The 22,791-nt window shown below is 35.8% G+C and overlaps 3 protein-coding genes across 3 annotated transcripts; all 3 read left to right on the forward strand.

The window, feature by feature from the left end:
• Positions 1 to 7,612: 7,612 nt before the first annotated feature.
• LOC102696242 (olfactory receptor 52N2-like) lies at positions 7,613 to 8,548 on the forward strand. Its single transcript, XM_006628161.1, has one exon. The coding sequence runs from the start codon at positions 7,613 to 7,615 to the stop codon at positions 8,546 to 8,548; it is 936 nt and encodes a 311-aa protein (XP_006628224.1).
• Positions 8,549 to 15,783: 7,235 nt separating this feature from the next.
• Positions 15,784 to 16,722, forward strand: LOC102696434 (olfactory receptor 52N5-like). The gene has a single exon (XM_006628162.2). The coding sequence runs from the start codon at positions 15,784 to 15,786 to the stop codon at positions 16,720 to 16,722; it is 939 nt and encodes a 312-aa protein (XP_006628225.1).
• Positions 16,723 to 21,569: 4,847 nt separating this feature from the next.
• Positions 21,570 to 22,508, forward strand: LOC102696627 (olfactory receptor 52N5-like). The gene has a single exon (XM_006628163.2). The coding sequence runs from the start codon at positions 21,570 to 21,572 to the stop codon at positions 22,506 to 22,508; it is 939 nt and encodes a 312-aa protein (XP_006628226.1).
• Positions 22,509 to 22,791: the final 283 nt, after the last annotated feature.

The following is a 22,791-nucleotide window of genomic DNA, read 5'->3' on the forward strand; positions in this document are numbered from 1 at the left end:
ACATAAAAAGTTGTGATTATTTTAATAACAGAATGATCCAACAGTAAATATTAATTGTAGATAAGTATGTGAACCCTGAGATTTAATAACTGATGTCACTTCCTTCTCATTTCAGGACTATTGAGCTATTCTTCCTTAGTACTTTATATGTACCACATTTGAGAGTTTACCAGCATAAACACCTTGTTTCAGCTTTTGCCTTTCTGTTGTACTGTAGATCTCTTTGTACTGTATATTTAAGATCATTGTCTTTCATAATTGACTTTTGGTTCAGCTTCTCCTGACTAATGGATGGCCTGACATTTTGTAAAATTTGTTGGTATGATGCAGAATTCATGGTTCTGTCCATGATGGCCTACAGTATGATGCAGGAAATCAGGTACCATGGTACCATAAAACTGGAACCATTCTGCTTGATGGTTGAGATAAGGTACTTGTGTTGGAAGGGAGTGTTTACTTTTCACCGTAAAAAAAAATTCTCATTTTTCAACTGCACACAAAACATATGATGTGGGCTTTCCCGCTAAAAGTAAATTACAGAAAAGAATTGAAAAGCAGAAAAGCAGTCGGTTTTCACAAAGCCTAACACAAGATGGAAAGCATCAATCCTCGCATCATTCCGTGTGAGCTACTGTACATCCTGGCTAAACACCCAAAAGTCATTCAGGGATAGAGTGATAAAGAAAGCGTTTGCTGAAGCTGCTGACTTGCTGTTTGGAGATTTGAAAAACAAACATTTTTGGCAAGGTTCAGACAGCTGTTGCCTGAAATCAAAGAGTTTCTCAAGTTGTCTAAACATGGTGAATATGCCCAATTAGAGGATGACCAGTGGCTTCTGGATTTAGCATTCCTCACAGACTTGACTGAACTGCTGAATGAGCTAAATGTCGAGCAGCAGGGACAAAATAAAAATGTCATCAGCAGTGTCTCAAGTAAGCTTTTCAGTGCCTAGGTCACATTAAGGCAGGATATTATTTTTTTAAAATGGGGAACATTATTTGTTCACTGTAGCATGAGTCACTTGCTTTAATTTGCTGTCATTTTAGTGACGGGTATCGTTTTTGCACTAATGTGCCCTCAGTCTGTTTTTCCTATATCAGAGCTTGAAATTCTCACTTGTCGATCGCACTGGACTGGCAAATGAAAAAAGTAGATCTTATTTTAAAATGCTTGGGCACCCCTGTTCTACAGTATGTCTGCAGCCAGATTGGAAGGGTTCAAAGATGTTATTTGCAATGAGATGGGTGTTTAATTGAATTGTAACAGCAGAATTATAAAATTCAAACATTTTGGCAAGAAAGGTAAGTTGGATATAAGGGGACATTTGTTTAGTCTTTTGTTCAATTAAAATACTCTGAGACCACAAATATATCAGTAGTCCAGTCAAATTCTAATAATGATGAAGTATAAAGGGGTAGCATTCTTAATACCGTGACTTTAACCGACATGACACTTCCCCCCTCACTGATAAAGGATGACCTGAGGACAAAATAGAGCAATGGTGAAGTTGGGGTGATGACAGAGGTGCTAGAAAAGATACGCCCAGCACTGTGTGCAGGGATGTGGAAGTGCAAGATTAGAATTTTACCTCCTCTCATACTTCTGATTAAATAAACACCATTTATGGTAGAATATGCCAGTAAGTATGACAATGCCATTGGCATTGGTTGGTATTACAGTATAATGCTATTTCACCCTGCAAGATATACTGTACACAGATACAAGCACACAGAGACAATTAAGGACACCAGCAAACCTATCCAAAATGTCTTTGGAAGGTGGGAGAAAACCAGAGCACCTTGAGGAAACACACATGAAAACAGGGATAACAAGCACACAGAAGATGTCCTGAATCAAACCCAGAACAAGTGTGAGAAAGCAGAGAATTCAAAGATAAATTGTACATGGATTTATTGGAAAGTATAGATGAAGTATCATTTTAAGCATTGTTTGTGTGCTTCATTATGCAGTATACATACTCGTCAAATGAGGAATCACTATTTTTTTATATCTCAGCTCCAGTACTTTCACATTTTAGTTGATCATCTGCACCTGCCTCCAACCCTGCCCCTCCTTATTTAAGGTGGGCGTTCTCGCTACTACCAGCTCTGCATTGGAAGACAGACGCCTGGAGGCTCGCCTACCACCAAGTCGCTCTACATCCGCAGCTTGAGGGCATAGGCCTCCTATTGGAGTCCTGACCCAGCTGAGGCCAGGGCTCAGAGTGCCTGGTCCTATCGTCCCATTTTTTATTCCCTCTCCCTGCACTGGGTCCCTTTCCGGTTTTTAACTGTGTCTTGTTTTCGTCTTGTCTGGATTTCCTGGTTTTGGACTCTTGGACTTCGCCCCGGATTTCCCCCCTGGACTCCCTTGGACTTGTTTGCCATGGTCACGCCCCCGAGCACCAGTCCACCATTGTCATGCCCCCCCGTTTGTCAACCTGCCCTGATCCTCATCTCTTCCCTGTTGTCCTTTTCCATCTTCTTCCGGATTATGCCGTCTGCATAGGGTCCAGAACTACAGTATGCATTGTAACAGTAATGTACTTTAAATATTCTTATGTTCACAAAAAAGCTGAGTAAAAAATGAGATCAGTCGTTTAGATAGCAAAATAAACTCCCTTGTGCTACAGCCCTAATCTACGGTAAATTGGTTTTACTATGTATTATTTCAGCACGGTGGTATTGCAGTGTCATTTTTAGTCCACTCATGCCATTTTTAAAGTGCTAATTTGTAAAGTCCTGAATGCAACGCTAAGACAAAATAATTTCTGTCAGTTTTTTAGTTCACAGTTTATACTACCATTTTAAAATAAGAGTTTTAAAGGATATGTATTTTTCCCATTTAATTTAACTTGAAGAGACACATAATTTAAATTTCTCAGTTTGAAAAGGGTACAAAGTTGGTAAACACCTCCTCCACACTCTGGCCCTCCCGTCTGCATGGAACAGGCTTAAGAGTGACTCATCCATGTAAAGGACCTGATGCCACTGCCGACGAGTCCATTGCAGCCTCTGTAAGGCCCAAGCCAGTCGCATGTGACGTCTAGGAGGTATGAGCACAGGGCTTCTGACAGGTCGCCTTGCTCTAGGGCCAGCAGCACGGAGCCTCACTGTCCTGTCACTAATGCAAGCATTGTGTCTGCCGGCAGTTTCAACAGAAACTGTGGCAGAGCTGACAAGATCTCTCAGATGGACCAGTCTGATGTGTCAGTCCTGCTCTGGTGTGGTCACTCAAGGGCAAACAGATCTTGGACAGTCATCTGTCCTGCCAGTCTGCTGCAACATTCCGTGCAGTCGGGACATGGTGGAGTGGCTTACTCCATAGTGTCGGGCAACACAGGCACATGACATGACATGACATGACATGCCTGCCTGCAGCATGGCAATGGTCCTCTCCCTTGATTCTGGTGACATTCGAGGCATTATGAAATGCACAGAAAACTGACTAAGTGTGGCCTTTTTCTTGCAGTGACCTAAGCTTGAGGCCTTTTTAAATGTGACCTGATCAGGCATTTTTCCACCTGGACCTCGTAGGATAAAAGTGCTCCTAACGATTGGCAAGTTTCAATGCCTCACTGCACAAGCTGTATTGCTGGTCAGAGGGCTTAAAACAAATTGACAACTCTTTGTAAAAGTACATAAGCTATAATTATAGTATTCTCATTTCTATCAGTATATATTTAATTATAAGAGATAAGTCAGTGTAACACCATTAACTCCTTTTTCCCTATTGTTGTAGAAACTGAAAGCAAATATTTTGTCATTAATGACCACATACTATAGGAAATGTTCTCCTCTGTGTTCAAATTAAATCCATTGTGTACTGCCTCACAGAAACATTCTCAGGAGTGTTCTTAGTGTTTGCAAATTATGTGTTGGTACAACTCCTTTATAGATATTTACTGTTATTTCTCATAGACATATGGTTTAGTCCTCTAAGGATGTGATGTGTTGTCTTCATAAGAAATGAAATGAATCTGTTAAGCCTTAACAGGACTTTTTATCTACTAAGGCACCAAAATCTGGAATGAGTTTAAGGAAAACATAAACAGGAATAGGCAGAGATATATACTGTATATATGATCTCATAAAGATAAAGAAAGTATTTCTTAATGTTACTTATTCTTTAAGAAGAAATGGGTTATTTGAGAATTAAATGAAATAATATTTTGTGTCATGTGTTAGGACTTTTTCCCTTGGCTCTGAGTTTGGATTCAGCTTTGTGCTGTGCTACCGTGTTTACCCAGCTGGTACCTCACGTCTTCGAATTACACCCTAAACTGTTTTCCTGTACTACACATGCCTGTGCTGATCTTTGCTACGCTAGTCTGTCTTCATTGCTGGTTGTAAACACTGGGCTGCCCACGTTTAGACTGCTGCTTGACTGTTTGCTGGTGTTTCTCTGCCTGCTCTTTTTACAAAGACAAACCAATACTTTTCTCCTGTAGGAACAGCAGACACATTGTAGTTTGCTTTCATTCTTACTGAAACGCACACTTTTTTCCCTCCTGTATTTATCTGTGGAAAGTCAATGGTGAAAATGTAATTGCTTGTTACATATTATAGTTAAATGGAAACATCCAGGAGTACTTTTCTTTTCTCATGAAAAAACAAAACATACAGTATTGTGCTCGAAGTCTAGGTGTTTAGGAATGTTCACTCTTTAACAGCCTGCAAAACATATTGGCATAGCCTTTTAATTCTAATTTCTAATGCCATGATAATCCATCTCTTGTCGGACTAGTCTACTCTGATACAAGCATAAATAACATATATGGTCTTTTTAGGCTCAGTCCTGTAAACATACAGCACACACAGATACTTTTAATCTAACAATAATTCCTTACATTTATATAGTGCTTTTCTGGGCACTCCACTCAATCCCTTTATAGTAATGGGGACTCCCCTCCTCCATCAACAATGTGACAGCTGTCATAGTGTGCCAGTACCCTCACCACACACCAGCCATCAGTGGGGAAGAGAACAGAGTGATGAAACCAATTCATAGATTGGGAATCTTTAACTACATTCTTGTAAATTAAGAGAGAGGCACCAGACTGCTTGGTCAAGGCACACAATGATGATTAGAAATCTTTAATAACACTTAATTCTAAGAGAAATAATAGGCCTTGTTGCTATACCTTAATATAAAATAAATGAGTTTCCATTTATCTGTGAGCACCTCTTTACAGAAGGAGATTTACTCCTGTTTAGGGTCCATTTGTTTATTATGATGTACTGTATGTCCTTTCTCATTGGCCTGCTAAGGTGTTTGGTTGTATTTAGATTATAAGGATAGAATTCTGATTTTCTGTGTCTGCAGAAGATAGGGCTCTGGAACTTACCAAACTTGGAAATATCCATCCATAGTGTAACCATGAATGTTGTGTATCATTGTGTGCTGTATACTTGTTTTATTTATTGATAATAAGTACTGTATATGTTGGTCTAAATTTAGGCCTGGTATGCTGTGCCAAATAATAAAGGCACACATGTAACTCTTGGATATAACTGTTCTATTCTGTCGAAAAATTGCAGAATGGAAAGAGTTTGGTGAAGGATTTCACCATGAGTTCTGCAAATGTTATTTATGGGAATTTTAATTAAAAAGTGAGTTATATGCTAACAGTAATCATTTTAAGATTTTAAAATATTTCTTAATGTTATTTATTGTTAATGCCTAATGTAAATATATCAAAATGAGTCCCCAAAAATGCCAACTTGTATATTCTGAAAGGAAACCCACATTTGTGTATAGAACTGCTCTTCTGTCATGCTGCCAGATCTGGCTTTGGCATACTAAAAATAATTGTGAATTACAAATCATAAATATGTGTTCAATGTGAATACAATGTGAATACAAAGTAGCTTCCTGGACTTGGCCATGAAATAAGAAGATTAGCATGCCATTTGACTGGGCAGGGAGTTACTGACATGTGCTGAATGAAGATCATCAATAAGGAGGTATCCCTGGAGTTCTGAAGCTAACTGAGTGGTGATACAACTGAGGCAGCTGACAATGAATAACACAGCACAAACAAAAAGATAGTTTTTGATTAGAGTCTTTAAATTATATATAATTCAAGCACATAGAACAATTGCCTCAAAAACAACAGATAACAGTTGATATATCCTTTAAGGACTGCACTCATGTTCCCTATGGCTCAGACTCATTCACTAAAATTCTCTGTCTGTGTTCCCTGTTGTCAATGTAACAAAAAGGAACTGTACTGATTTTGTGGATGAGAGTTCCTTTTTTCCTCATAGTTTTCAATAGTCTTAGGAGAGTTCATCACAGTGGATTTGCAGCATACTGTGATGTTTCTGTGTACTGTATCTAATTGTCATTATTATATTTTAATTTTGTGTCATTCCTCAAGGGTTGATCTTGAGTCAAATAAAATACAGCTGCAGAGTCCAGATGAACCGTTAGAGTGTTAAGTAAGAGATAAACCAGGACCTACTGTAGAACTAAAATGAAAACATGTAATCTCCAATGTAATCTCCAACACTCATAGGTTATGCCAGTGATTTTTAGTAGAATCTCTATATTAGTTTATTTTGTCTTTTCTTATTTTTGTGCTTATATAAGAGATTATATACTGATTCACACAAGTACATGCCACTCCAGTAAACCAAGCACAGACATTTGGAGAAGAGAGGCATATAAGAATTGTACAGGCTGCAAATAATCTCAGCTTTTTTTAACAAATGTTACATTATATCTTGAAAACAGAACATAACAGACTTCAAAAATCAAGATATAAAAATAGGGAAGTAGGCATTTGTTCATATTTTCATTTTCATGCTTCATTTACATTATTTTCGTATTATGGTTTTGGTCAGCTAAAAGGCTTTTTAATTTTTTACTTCAAGTTTTTTTAAGATATTTCAATAGTTTACTATATTTCTACTTAGCATTTTATGACACAAAATAAAAACAAAATTGGAATGATGTACCTAAATCCTGTCAGTTTAATGCTTTTTTAAAGACTGGTAACATTTGCTCCCTGAAATATGTTAAAATAATCACACTGGTTAAAATCTACAGATGTCCACTACTTGTAAATCTGGGATATTAAGAGGAGTAAAGGTAAGGCTGTTTATAGTGTTTTTAAAGCACACTACGTTCTTTCTTTTTTAGGATATTTAATATCTGAATAACAATAAAACGTTAAAATACCAGTTGTTACATCTTAAATGAAGAATTACATTATGTGACACATACAGTACATAAATGACAAATGTACAGTACATTTCTGACTTTTCATAATGGTTAAAAATGAAGTAAGTAGGGTTTTATTGTACAGTATATACAGTGGGGCATTATACATTCTTTCTAAAAATATATCACTTTCATCTTTTGTTGTAGCACACTGTGAGTACATACTGTAAATTGTAGTGAATAACCAAAGCATTCTCTACCTGATGTGTCATAGAGATGTTTGGAGAGAAGCTTTCACATTTTATAAGCCTTTTTATTTATTTGACTGTATATTGTATTGAAAATTATTTAATAAAGTGAATTTAATTTAATTATCATTTAATAAAATATGATTTATTTTTAACTTTTCAGACTTCTGTAGGATCAACGTATAAAAACTACAACAATGAATAACTCCTCTGATGTCACATCTGTTTTATCCTGGGAAAGCTTTAACATACCTCCTGGATGGGTCTACCCTGCATTTATCTTGGGAATGTTATGTTATTGTATTATTGTTTTCTGTAATCTTGTAATCCTTCTTACAATTGGTATGGAAAAACATCTACATGAACCAATGTATCTACTAGTTTTCAATCTCCCCATCAATGATCTAATAGGAGCCACTGCCTTATTTCCTGCATTAATGAGAGAAATTCTACTTGATTCCAAGTCAATAAGTTATTCTGCCTGTGTCACCCAGGCTTTTTGTATCCATATTTATGCAAGTGGCTCTGTACTGATACTGACAGCAATGGCATATGATAGATATTTAGCCATATGTTGTCCTTTAAGATACCGTGCAATTATGACTAATGCCTTTTTATTGAAAATGATTATTCTGATTTGGATACTTAATGTCACAATGATAATTGTGCTTTTTCTAATGGTTCTGCGGTTGCCACGATGCCGATCCTTTGTTGCCAACACTTACTGTGATAATTTGTCTCTTGTGAGACTTGTCTGTGTAGACACAAGTGCAAATAACATTTATGGACTCTGTATAACATTTTTTTTGCAGGTGTCATCTATTGGTGTTGTTATCTTCACATACCTTCAAATACTTTTCACATGTCTGAATAACAAACAGTCTGATGCAAAGAGCAAAGCCATTCAAACTTGTGCTACTCATTTAGTAACTTTTATCATTTTGGAAGTTACTGGTTTTCTTACAATAATTTCATATCGTTTTGAGAGTTTTTCACCACAGGTAAAGAAAATATGTGCTGTGTTTGGCTTAATATTTCCCCCAACACTGAATCCAATAATATATGGCCTTAAGATAAAAGAGATCAGAAATAAAATACCATTGTTTTTTACTCGAAAAGTAGCATCATTCTAGAAAAAATATGGTATAAGTTACTGTACTACCTCATTTATTACTTTCACGTAACTGTTACCAATGGAAGAGCTAGCAGTACCACTGTTTTCAGACTACTGTACTGTACAATTAATCACCACAAAAAGAGATTAAAAATCAATTAACCTTTGTTGTTATTCTGTATTATATATTATACAATGCGGAGAACCATGGTGAGCTGTTTCCCTTATGACTGGAGAAACATTATTTTGGGAATTGTAAGAGTGTAAGTGCATACAGTACTAGCTTAGTATTTGCCAAAATATTCTTCAATAGAGAAAACAATATTCAAGGATTGAATGCTTGTGAGTGCTTGGACTACTTGGTACAGTATGAAAGGTTTGGCTTAACATGCTAGGTTAATGGGAAGTCTCCCTTGCGACAGGACGAGAAGCCTCAATAACATGAAAAAAAACATTTCATATGAACTTTAGTTTGAAATACAGGCTCCATGAAAGAATCTGTGTTTATCACTATCAGTTAGGTTTTGCTTTCTAAACCGCTTGATGATCTGATGATCCTGAATTTTCTCTGATTTATCCAGGACCAGTGGTAAATCTGACTTTAGGAAAGCCAGGACAGGGGACCGGGTAATCAGATCTGCTTTAGTTACACCGAGGTTTTGTTATTAAAGAGAAGAAAACAAAGATGAAAAGTACATTTTCTGTCTCAAAACATTTGCTTTCCATGATATTACTCTCACTGTGCAAAGCTTTAGGAAAAAGTTTTGTTGTCATACAACATTTAAAGGTGGCTCCTCACAGCGCTTTACAGGATAACAACCGATGAAACAACAGTGGTTGGGGGTTGAAAATACCTGTGAAACCGGTTTGTTCACAATGTACTGTAGACACAGAGTGTTACACCAACGCATTAGCATGTTAAAGCGATTCCATTGCGCAATAATTGTTTTGTTCCTTGATATCTGATCTGCAAGGCCATTTGGCTGCAGCGAATGTGAATTCTGTCTGGCATTACCAGATTGTGAAAAAATAAAAGTATTTTAATCAAGATTCCCTTATAAAATTAACGTGAAACAAAACAAAAACTAAAAATAAGATACAATCTTCAGACATTCACAACATAAACATATCTTAAAACATTAACATATATTGTTAAATTATTACTTTAAATATATACTTTAGGTTATTGAAACAGCCAGTTAATAAAATCGTTGGGGATATTCTGACAACAATTGATTTAAGGACAATCTGTCAAAGTGCAATGAAATACAATTACGCTGGGTGAACGTTCCGAGGTCAAATCCTTCCGCGACAGGGGCACCTTTAAAGCGCAGACGACGGCACAGAAAAATTTTGGTGCACCCTCACTTTAAAGCCCTGGCCAAATACGAAGATAGTACGTACAGCTATAATTCAAACGGAATTAAAAACTACTCCTATTTGGCATATTAGTTATGGAGGCAGAAAGACGCCTCCCCCCATCTCTGGGTGCCTGAGTTGTCGCCATCTTTAACCATTCCATGTCCGAGTCGCAGCAGGTAGAGACACGTTCGAAAAAAGTTCATCCCAGCTACAATACATTGTTTTTAATATTTTTATGGTAAGAGGGAGCAAAACATCAGTATTTACTGCTAGTAATTAGTGTATGATCTATAGTTGAAATCTGAGCCTAAATAAAAAGAAAAAGCATTTTCAGAGAGCAATTATGCTGTGTTTATGTAGAATAAGTGATTAGGTTTATGAGCAATCAAATTACTTATCGTTTAAAATGCTATATAAAATAAAGTTTATTATTAATTTGCTGGACAGAGTGGAGAACATTATTATGCAGAAGACAAAGATAATGATTTACGTTAAAAGACATTAAATTAAACACGGGTTTGTGATTTATATGGGAATGGGGGTGACGGGAACTCTTAATGAACTCTTAACTCCTTTTATTAATCTAAATAAAAATAAAATAAATAAAACAGGTTTCGATAGTTAATAACCACTTTTTTTGTATGAAACATGGGTGACTTTTCTTCCTCCTGATCAGTTTAGAAATCTGTGTATGCTGTAATGTTTTTACTTCTTAATTAAACTTTTAAAATACACGTTTCGAATAGAAAGAAATCCTCTTCCTTGTATGTAGAGCAGATCAGTACGTCTTTTTTCCCCAATCAGAGGGGTGTCAGATGGTGTCAGCCATTCTGAAGCCCTACCATAATCTCTGGTATAGGGAGACACCAGAATTCTGTCCCATAGTTTAGATAGATAGATGATAGATACTTTTATTGATCCCGTGAGGGAAATAAAGTAAATCATTTTCATTTTAGGAAATTATTAAATGCTCGGTTAAAAGCAAAGGAGATCTGTTATAGTGGACATAAAAACAAGAGTTTGCTGTGGCGTTATTGGAAACACAAATTTAACAAAAAAGCGCTGGCATTATATCCTAGAAGACACAGAACGGGAGAATGCCCGCAGCGTAAAAGAAAATGCCTGATGAACTAGGGATTGGACAGTTTCCAAGTGCTTGTACAATCGATGGAAATGTTCAAATAAATGTGCAAAAGAAATAAACAAAATAATCATTTATTTCTTTATCATATTGGCTAGCTAATTTCTTCTCTTTGCTAGTAAGTGGCTGTGCTTCTGCGTTGGGTAGCAGCGGGTGACTATGTTCTCAGGCGGAAGATGTAAACAGCTTAATTTTCGTGTTAAATAATGTTTTTAAATTAAAATTCATTCTATACAGCAATCGCATATTTGGGTACCGTTTCATAAAACTTTCATGCTTAAAATGTTTAGGGAGAAATGGAAGACTGGTGTGTATTTTTTCTTTAAACTACCAAGACCAGCCATACACAGTACAGTATACATACAGTAATGTTTATGTTCCTAAATTAATATCGTTTATGACCTTCAGATGCATTATGATCCTCTTCTTTTTATGGTCAGCTACTAAAATTTCCCTTTAGTGGTAAAATTTCATATAAATATTCAATACTAAGCGGATTAAAATGTGCACAGTAAAGAGATTAAATGATTAAATCTTTTCACTACGACCAATGCACCACGAGTGCCCCTGTCGGTCATTTTGGCCATCCAATCACTTACCGCGGTGACCTGTGGTGGCTTGTGGGTAGTTGCGTGCGGTACGGGTTTGTACCGTGCATTTTGAATGGCTGCATCTGTAGGGTTGGTCTGTGAGGGTTGCCAAAAGTCTACTCTGAAAGTCTCAAATCAGTAGTATGTGTGATCACTGCTGAAAGAAATACAAGTTGTACATCAGAAGAACACATGATAGTTATCAGGTCACAGTTGCTGTTTTGTGAGATTAAGTCCCCTTCCTCCCTCACAGCCAAAAGAAACATGTCATCCCACCTTATCCTACAAATGTTCAATGAGGCTCCAGTCATGAGAGTAGGCCATCCACAGTATAACTACAGTATCACTTTCTCACCTTGCAGGAAGGCCATCAAGGAACAATACAACACAATGATGAATAAAATAAGTGCTGTCCTGCTGGAACATTGTCACATCAGGATAATACCGCAAAAAGGGCAGCAAAGGAGGTCTTGATTAACAAGGTGCTGTACCATCGGTTTGCCAGCAATTACTACAAGACAGCTGGCACCCACATTGGTATTGGTATTTTATTTACCAATTGGTATTGGTACCAGCTATATACAGTTTGTAACGTAAGGATTTATATATTTATGTCTTTATTTAGTGGTTACATTAGTGACATAGGCTAAACTTTAAGCTTCAGTAATGCTTACACTGTATGGCCAACATTACACAGATGTTTGTAATGAGTTTGAAATTATTCATTGTTATTAATAAATGACTTATCTTTGATCATGTTGTGATATTTAGAACTATAAAAATGTCAATATAGTGTCTGTAATATTTGCTATTTTAGTTTTCCAAAGACATTTGTTGTTAAAAGAAAACTCATGGCGATAGCAGGGCTTGAACTGGAGACCTCAGACATATTAGGCACAAGTTTAAGCCATCACACCACAGACACAGTCACAGTCACATGGAAAGCTGTGAAACAGCCGTACACATAACAATAGAAAGTCTTATACTACTGTTTGTGCTACAGTATATGAATATAATTATATCATTATTAATTTGTTTAGATACGTGATTCCATATTATATTCCCTATTAAGCAAATTCTAAAAGTATGCTTTTTTTACGCCGATAACAAGCAAATTCACAGAAAAGGTTACAAATTTATCACTTTTCACAAAGTATATAAACTTAATATGGTCAGAAGGAGCATGTAAAAATGTTTCCAAAATAACCACATGTAAGACTTTGATGCTTAAAACGTTTAGGGAGAAAGTGGAATACTGGTGCGTATTAGGGTTTTTCTTTTAAATACCAGTACCAGCCATATACAGTTTACATAATATGTTTGTTCCTAAATTAATATTGTTTATGACCATCAGATGCTTTATGCTCCTCTTCTTTTTATGCTCAGCTACTAAAATTTCCCTTTAGTTGTGTAGTGTGCTCTCATGAGGCATCAATTCTGTAGGGGTTTGGGCATTTACTGGGACAATTATTAATTGTAGCAGTAAGTCACAAAATGATTCTTTTAATGGCTTTTTCCTTCAGAAAACCTTCATGTTATATCCTGAATAAGATGCACTCTGATTGGCTGATAAGCTAATTGATCACGATGTCATACAGAAAGTGTGGTGTAATGGTGGGCCAATGGGGAAGGGAGAATAATCAAGGGTCAGCAGTGTGGAACACACACAGACCACACACTGGGACGTAACAACGACCAATGCACCACGAGCGCCCCTGTCGGACATTTTGGCCAGTTAGTCACGTACTGCGGTACGCCACAGTGGCTTGTGGGTAGTTGCGTGCGTTACGGGTTTGTACCTTGCAGTTTGAATGGCTGCATCTGTATTCTCTGAATTGGTCTCCTAGTCTCCTTCTGGTTTCCCCAATGTAAATACTGTAGCTGGGCATTTCCTGCAAGAGATACAGTAAATGAGGTTGCTGGAGTTGGCAGCACCGACGCAGTCATCGATGTCATGCTTGTAGATGTCAGAGACAAAGCCAGTGTAAGAAGTGAAGAAGCGTCTTTCTACCCAACCAACAAAAATATAGCTGTGTCCCATTCTGGTGCCCATGGAAATTCCACTAACCTGCTGGTAAAAAAAGCTTATTGAATGAGAAGGCATTGAGTGTAAGTACCAATTCTGCAAGATGTAGAAGGGTGTGGGTGAATATGAGCACTGTGCATTTGACCAGTGTGTGCTTGAGGGCTGTAAGACCATCATTATGGGGAATGACTGTGTAGAGAGATGTAATATCCATTGTAAAAATGTAGCATTCAGGACCCTAAAACTGGAAATTGTTAAAAAGTTGGAGGTTACAGTATGGTTAGTGTCTACACTATTTGATCTTTGCTGTCTGCCCTGTCTTACTCATACCCGAAGAAGGCTCCACAGCAGAAACGTTGTGTTTTCCTTCTTCTCTTTTCAGCATGGGATACACTCATTACTTGTTCCTTTGCAGCCTGCGCATGCTGATGCAGCTACCCACCTGAACTTCTTCAGCATATACAGTATATATACAGATTCTTAGTAAGTCAATGCTATTTTAGCTAATAATCAATGATAAATTAATGCTATTTTAAATGAAAACACCAATGCCATAAAATGGGAGTGCATTAATTTCCTCTTTGTGCAAACAAAAGGCTGTGCCAATAAATGTAATCTTTTGACATCTGACTATATATAGGACTTCACCTGCTACAAAACTCCCACTTTCACAGTCTATGTCTTGATCTGTCAAAACACAGTACACAAGTGCTTCATAAACAAAGCCAGTTGACCGTATCTGTGCTTCACAGGATTAACAAAGTCTTTTCCAAACTTTGTCATGTGTCTGGACTTTCAATATATACTGTAGAATCAAAAAATGAGTCTAAAATGCTATTACAAATATTTCTTCATTTTGTTCTCAGAGTCCTATAAAATGAAGTCTTTAATTCTTTCTGATTATTTATACGGAAGTTGAAAGCAAAACTTCCAGCATGAAGCATTATATTTTTTAAAGGACAAAACATATCTTTATTAAATCCTGGACAAAAGCCCTCATAACATTCTTCACAACCTCATAACATTAACACAATTGTCTCAGGAGTGTTCACAAGGCATAACAACAGAAGATCTGCTTCATGTTTTATACATACTGTAACTACATCTCACTAGCAGATTATTTTCCTGGGTTCTCCAAGGAGCTGACGTTTGCAGTTATGCACACTGAAATACTGTAGAGGTTAGACATGCTCATTAGATCTGTGAGATGAGGCTGGAACTGACACCTTACTTGAGTAAGTGCCGAATTATCCATACCTGTAGATCTATACATGCATGCTACGATTAATAAACATAGATTTTTCTTCATGTTCTATGGTACACAGCCTTAACCATTATGCAGTCTTTATCAAATATTTTAGATCAGAGGAGACCAATTGAGTGGTTCTAGTAGTGTAGATGTTCTACTTCAAAGTCTATACAACTTTCATGAAAAAAAAAACTGAGAAAAAAATCGGTTTATTTAGTATGTCACGTGAACATTGCTTCACTAGTTCACAACCTGTATTAAATTGAAGTTGTTTGGTGTTTCCTATTTTACTTGTTAACAGAACTTTCCTTTCAGAGATGTTGTGATAGTGTGCGAGTCAAAAATTCTATTAATAAAAACGCATTAGTAATGTTTCATAACCTGCATTAATTATTGCCAACTCTAGAACACAAATTAATTTAGTCTGATAAATTCATTCAGTTTCTCCGGAAGTTTAAAACACCTCAGAATCAATATTTAGTTAGACAATGTTATTCCATACAATATTCAGAATAACAAAAATATAACAGACATACTAGGCACTGATTCAATTTGATTTTCTTTTCTACAGAAATTCTAAGAGTTTTCCATTTCTTTTCTTCTTTTTCAAAAAAATTCTCAATACGTTAATAATATATTAATTTCTCTGATAGTTAAAATGTACCATATTTCAGTATATTTCACTGCGTATGACATAGCTCAGAAAGTCTTCTGAAACAAAATCATTTTTGTATATTTCTTTCTGTCACAAATTATTTTTATTAATAAAAAGGTGAATCAATAAAGTGATGTATTAAGTTTATCAAATTTTATAAAAAAATATTCATTATTATTTTCTATTTTTCTCTTGTAGTTTCTTCTAGGGAGTCCTTTTGAAAATACCAGGATGGATAACCTCACTTTGAATGTCACTTTCAGCTTGGTCTTGGAGAGCTTTGCAATACCTCCTGAAGGAGTCTATCCAGCTTTTATTTTTGGAATGCTAAGCTACTGCATCATTCTCATCTGTAATCTAGCTATTCTTCTCACAGTTGCTCTGGAGAAACATCTTCATGAACCCATGTATTTGCTACTCATTAATCTACCCATCAATGATCTAATTGGGGCAACTGCCTTCCTTCCTCAGTTAATGAAAGAAATTTTACTTGATACCAGAACAATAAGTTACCCAGCCTGTGTCACCCAGGCCTTCTTCATACACATTTATGGAGGTGGCTCTTCACTTATTCTGACAGCAATGGCTTATGATAGGTATGTAGCAATATGTTGCCCTTTAAGGTACAATGCAATTATGACAAATACATATGTAAAGAAAATTATTACACTGATTTGGATTACAGATTTGATATTGATGGTGGTGCTTTTTTCTCTTCTTCTGAGGCTGCCTCGATGCCAGTCCATGATATCAGGCACTTATTGTGACAACCCATCTCTGCTAAGATTGGTTTGTGCAGACATTACCATCAATAATATTTATGGGCTGTTTATGACAGCTTTGATGCAATTGGTGTCTGTTGGAACAATCACCTATACTTACCTTCAGATACTTTTGACTTGTCTAAAGAACAAGCATTCTGATGCAAAGAGCAAAGCTATTCAGACTTGCGCTACTCACTTGGTTGTCTTTCTCATGTTAGAAGTTTCAGGTCTTTTTACGATACTTTCATATCGTTTTGAGAGGGCTTCACCATTTTTAAGAAAAATGTTTGGGGCCTCTACATTAATATTTCCACCAATAATGAACCCGATTATATATGGACTTAAGACAAAGGAAATCAGGAGTAAGATAATATCGTATTTCGATCACAAGATTGTGCCCTTCTAGAACACAGTATTGGGTGGAATGAGGTACAGAGAAAAAGTCTGTGAACTGTCTAGGCCACTCTGCATCTTCATATACTGTATTTTAGCCCTAAAATGCAATAAGATTTTGAAGTTTTAAGAAAAGATAACTTTAAAGGCAAAAAAAGATTAAACAAACTGAAAAAAGAACAGGCAACAATTGCACAAAACTGCTGTTAAGAAGTTATTCATCATATGCAATTGTTTTCCATTAACTCACCTATTATGATGATTATTACAAAGAACATTATATATACAGTAACATATACTGTAATGTAAGAACCTAAAATAGGTTTGGATTATTTAATCAACAAAATGAATCAGCAGTGAATATCCTTGTGTTAATAATTATGTGAACCCTTAGATTCAGTAATATATGTCACTTTCTTGAGCAGCGATGAGTTCAGCTTAACATTTCCAGTAATTGTTTATCAGTGTCTTCCATGGGCTTTTATTTATTTTTGCCCTTTTTTTAGCTTCATGTTGATGATGTATGAGGGATTCCGTGCATTCAGGTCATTTTACGTACTGTATATAAGACTGGACTGCCAAAACTCAGTGCTTGATTACTTGATACACAATTATTTAATTACCTGATTCTATTTATCCCTTTAATTGTGCTAAGTAAACTAGGGATTCACTTATTATTTCAAGTATTCTGATTTTTAATTATTCGTTTTTCTGTTTCATACAACTTTGCATCTCAAAACACATTGAGATGGTAAATATAAACTGTTTTGGCTTTTTAGAAATGTTTGATTAAACAGTAGTGCCATGGTAAGATTAAATAATAGTACTTTGTATCTTTAATAAACTTACAATACTACTAACCTTTCTTAATAATATTTAAATCTCTTCTTTTATGGGGCATCTTCCTGTGAACTCTTAAATTGCCTTTACATTTAAACACCTGCTGACAAAAGTCTGCTGACAAGCTTTTCTGCACTTCCAAAGAATTTCCTGAGTGAATGTATGAAACATGCAGACACTTTGAATTCTAAGGAATTCATTTTTAAAATGTGCCAAAGTAAATTACAGGGAGTAAGAGGTAATGCATATTTATTGAACTTTAGAACTTTATTCATGTTAAAAGTTACAATGAAATTATTACACTCTTAAATATGTTTAGAATGGAAGTAAACTGTTATTTATGTCATTGAAAATATCATATTAAAGTATCTCATCATGTCTTTGATTTATGTAAAGTCATTATTTGTGTAAACACCATTTCAATATAAAATGTATTTTGGTATTAGTTGTTAGAAAGCTTTTTTAAAACTACTACTTTTTTAACCTTTAGGTCACTAGGGGAGTGTAGCTAAATATGTCCTCAATGATCAATTCCTTTCTTTTGCCAAGCTACAATTAAATTGTACCAGGTTTCATCTTTAGATCTGATGAATAATCATACAATTAATTTGGTGCTGAATTCTCTGCATTCTCTTTCTTGTCTGTATATCTCTTATTATTATACTGAGCATCAAAAGAAACCTTCCACCTAAACCTGTAAGAAATTCACAATGTCATTATCAGAAAAATATCAAGAACTTTGTTCTAGGAGATGCCCAAACATTTAATTGAATAGACTTGACATAGGGGTGGTTAACTGAAGGACTACCCTGAAAGTAGTCTGATTCACATACATTACCAATAGTGTGTGTGACCACTGTTGTAGGTTATACATCTGTGTTGTACATCTGCAGATCCCAGAGTATGTAGCAGATTGCAGATGCTATCTTACAGCCTAGAGAAATGTATGTTGTTGCTGGTCCTTGAGTCCTAGACACTTTTTCTTCTTGTAGGAAAGCCATTGTTACACATGAAGCAAGAAAATAACCTGCTGGAATATTGTCACATCGGGATAACACTGGAAAAGGGCAGTTAAATGAGGTCTTAACAAGGTGCTGTGCCATCAAGTTGCCAGCAATCACTACAAGTGTAGTTCTGTAGCTACTAGACACTATAATCCAGATCATCACATACTGTATGGACCCTCAATGGTGTTTTCTATATGACAGTTAGATTAACGTTCTGCATGTCTGCACACTTGATCTCATTCACCAGGTGCTCCACACACAACCTTGATTCATATCTGAAGAGGACCTCAGATGGCTTCAGTGCTGGTTAGCCCACCTAACGTGTGTCACGGACGTCCAAAGGGACTAACCGTGGGGAGTAGGAGAGCAGAAAAAGACCCATATGCGTAGCGGCGAGACGGAAAAAAGGCCCGGGCTCATTAGTGCAAAGAGTTCAGGAATGCCGTATAGAAACCTATGCCCTCAGGGAGCGGACGTGGGGCGCCCTGGTGCTAGGCGGGTCTCAGGACATCCGAACGTCAATGCTGAGCGAGGACAGAGTGCAGGACCCGGAAATATATAGCCCAAGGGAAAGACAGGGACAGGAAGGACAGCAGACCGGAAACTAGGGACAGGACAGAGAAGGAGCGCCCTCTGGCTGCAGAGGGCGTGACAATGTGTTGCTCAAAAATGCCAATGGCACAAAGACATTGTTCTCTAGATAAGTCGGGTATATTCAATCCTATCTGTGTTATTCCTTTTAGGTATTCACCAGGCTTGACAACCAGAGGCATAAAGCACTTTATCACCTCCACCTCATAAACTTTTTCACAAGTTAAGGAACTTATTACTTATACCTACGGCCAATTGTGAATGATCATTTAATCAATATTCAACATCCATTTTATATTTTCTAAAAACACTTGGATGAATAAAGTGATGTGTTTTTTTGATGCTCAGTGCATTTTAGGTGAAAAACATAGTATTTGTATTTTTGTTTTCCATGTGATTTTAGATTGATTGACATCTTCTTACTGCTAGGAATACTCAGAAAAGCAAAAATCTTATGGGTGGGTTGACTATTTTGGAAATTTAAAAAAAAAACATTTTGAAAGAGGAAATTACCATGTCAGTAAGTTTCGTACACTGTTTTACTTCTCAGAAACATGAAGTAAACAGTAGTTTTTATATTCACAAAAATATCCAATCTAAATATAAATTCAATGTGCATTTAATTTAACAAACATATTTTGGAATTCTTCTGTGCTATATTTTAGACTTCATACATAATGTACATTGATATTGTAGTTTATATCTATTTAGTTTTTCTCATACTCTTATTTTTTGTATGATGCAGAATCATATTTGGGTTAATATATATTTCACACTGATTTATGTGTGGATTTGCTTTAAGAATAAATTGGCATCATTCACACTGGGTTTTATTGTCGCAGAAGACATACAGTATACTCTAATGATAGCCATGTTATTCCATGTTAGTCCACATCTGAACTATACCACAACTGTTCCAAAAGTGAACAAGTTTACCAAGTTAACCAAAACACGGAATCCAGTTAAGTTAGTGTCTGTTTTTCACAACTGGTCCTCAGGGTTAATTGAGAATATCCGATACTGTATATACTCAGATTCATCTTCATACAGCATATTCCTGGGGCTTTAATTCTAATGTTGTACCAGAAAACGATAATCCCTTTAAACACGTATACTATATGTTCATTTCCTCTTTGTGCAAACAAAAAGCTGTGTTCACAAATATAATCTTTAAGAGGTCCTATATAGGACTTCACTTGCCATGATAAAATTCCAGTTTTCACAGTTTATGTTTGTCTTGATCTCTCTGAAAACACAGAAATCTTCTGAAATGCCCTATTGTACATGTGCTTGCCTCATAAACACAAACAGTTGACTGTACTTCTTTAATTTTCCAGGATTGACACGTTTTTTCCAAGCTTGGTAATGATTATTTGGTAATTTTGAAGCTGAGAGCAAAACTTTCATGATGAAGCACTTAGCATAGTACAGTATATATACTGTATATTCAAAGGACAAAGTGTATATCTTCATATCTTTATACATTTCTGGATAAAAGACCTTAGATTTCTTCACATTTGTTGACACAAATCTCGGGAGTATTCACAAGACATAACAACCAACTATCTGTTTAATGATTTATATATAACTACATCTCACTCACAGGATACTTTCCTGGGCTCTCAAAGGAGCTGACGTGTTGCAGTTATGTGCATTGAAATAAGAGCTTAGTTTATTATGCTTTTGCTTATTAGACTGAGATCTGTGAGATGAGACTGGAGCTGACACCTTTTTTTAAGTAAGTGCTGAGCAATTATTAGATCTATTCATGCTCACTTATTCAAAATGCAATGATTATTAAACATAGATTTTTTTCTTCATGTTTTTGATACTCACCTTTAATCATCATGGAGTCTTTAGCAAATATTACTAGATCACAGGAGATGTAAAAGAAAAGGAGCCTCTCTTTCACAGATTGTGATGACATTGTAAGTCAGAATTTTAGTAACAAAACTGTAACAAAACAAAACTCTTTGCGAGCTGAAATAGGATACCAATCTATTTAGTATTATAATTGTATTACTACAGTATGTTTCTCTGGAAATATAAATTACTTCAGAAACCCTATTGAGATAATGCTGGTCCATGTTATTTTCAGTACAACAGAAAGAGAATAGGTACTGATTCAATTAATTATTCTGCAGTATCAGTACTGTAAGTAAATAATGTATTTCTTTTATGGAATACTTTACCAGATTCCAGGATATTTTGCCCTTTACAACATGACTCAGAATGTCTTCTGAAATGACATTTTTGTTTGGTTCTTTCAAAACCTGTCAAAATCTGTTACCTGTACAGCATATGAACAAATCTGGTGAATCAGTAAAGCTAGGTAATAGTTTTATCAAATTACTTTGATCATTTTTAATTTTCTAAGTTCTTTTTCTTGCTTCTTCTAGGGAGACATTTTGAAAACATCACAATGGATAACTTCACTTTGGATTTCACATCTAGTTTGATCCTGGAAAGCTTTGCAATACCACAGGATAGAGTCTATCCAGCTTTTATTTTTGGAATGCTAAGCTACTGCATCATTCTGTTCTGTAATCTAGCTATTCTTCTCACAGTTGCTCTGGAAAAACGTTTTCATGAGCCCATGTATTTGCTACTCATTAATCTACCCATCAATGATCTCATTGGGGCAACTGCCTTCCTTCCTCAGTTAATGAAAGAAATTTTAATTGATTCCAGGTCAATAAGTTACCCTGCCTGTGTCACCCAGGCCTTCTTTATACACATTTATGCAGGTGGCTCTGCACTTATTCTGACAGCAATGGCTTATGATAGGTATGTAGCAATATGTTGTCCTTTAAGGTACAATGCAATCATGACAAATGCTTATATAATGAAAATTATTATAATGGTTTGGGTGACAGACTTGATTATGATGATTGTGCTTTTTTCTCTTCTTCTGAGGCTGCCTCGATGCCAGTCCATGATATCAGGCACTTATTGTGACAACCCATCTCTGCTAAGATTGGTTTGTTCAGACACAACCATCAATAATATTTATGGGCTGTTTATAACAGTTTTGATGCAAGTAGTGTCTGTTGGAATGATCACCTTTACTTACCTTCAGATACTTTTGACTTGTCTAAAGAGCAAGCATTCTGATGCAAAGAGCAAAGCTATTCAGACTTGTGCTACTCACTTAGTTGTCTTTCTCATATTAGAAATTACAGGTCTTTTTACAATACTTTCATATCGCTTTGAGAGGGCTTCACCATTTTTAAGAAGAATGTTTGGGGCCTCTACCCTAATATTTCCTCCAATTATGAATCCAGTTATATATGGACTTAAAACAAAAGAGATCAGGAGTAAAATAGTATCATTTTTTAGACAAAAGGTTCTGCCCCTTTAAAATAGTAAGTGCTTGGCTTCAATTTATTGCTGCTTTAGAGGAACAAGAAATCAAAACATACAGTAATTGTTTTTACCTGAATGTAAGAATATTTAATATAATGAAAGCAAATGAAGTTTTACAGGTTTACAGCTCTAACACAGTTAGGTTAGAAATCAAGGTGAAAATCATCAGTCAGGGAATTGCACATTTAATGTATTTTGTTTTGGTGAAACACTTATCTGTTTTATCTCATGCATACTTCTTAATCCTTTAAAAATGTGTTGCAATTAATTTAATCTTA

Source organism: Lepisosteus oculatus, chromosome 5 (genome assembly GCF_040954835.1).
Source record: "Lepisosteus oculatus isolate fLepOcu1 chromosome 5, fLepOcu1.hap2, whole genome shotgun sequence".
NCBI lineage: Eukaryota > Metazoa > Chordata > Actinopteri > Semionotiformes > Lepisosteidae > Lepisosteus > Lepisosteus oculatus.

What these genes read in the sequence shown, in the direction of transcription:
- LOC102696242 (XM_006628161.1), top strand. Translation starts at nt 7,613, where the DNA reads ATGAATAACTCCTCTGATGTCACATCTGTTTTATCCTGGGAAAGCTTT.
- LOC102696434 (XM_006628162.2), top strand. Translation starts at nt 15,784, where the DNA reads ATGGATAACCTCACTTTGAATGTCACTTTCAGCTTGGTCTTGGAGAGC.
- LOC102696627 (XM_006628163.2), top strand. Translation starts at nt 21,570, where the DNA reads ATGGATAACTTCACTTTGGATTTCACATCTAGTTTGATCCTGGAAAGC.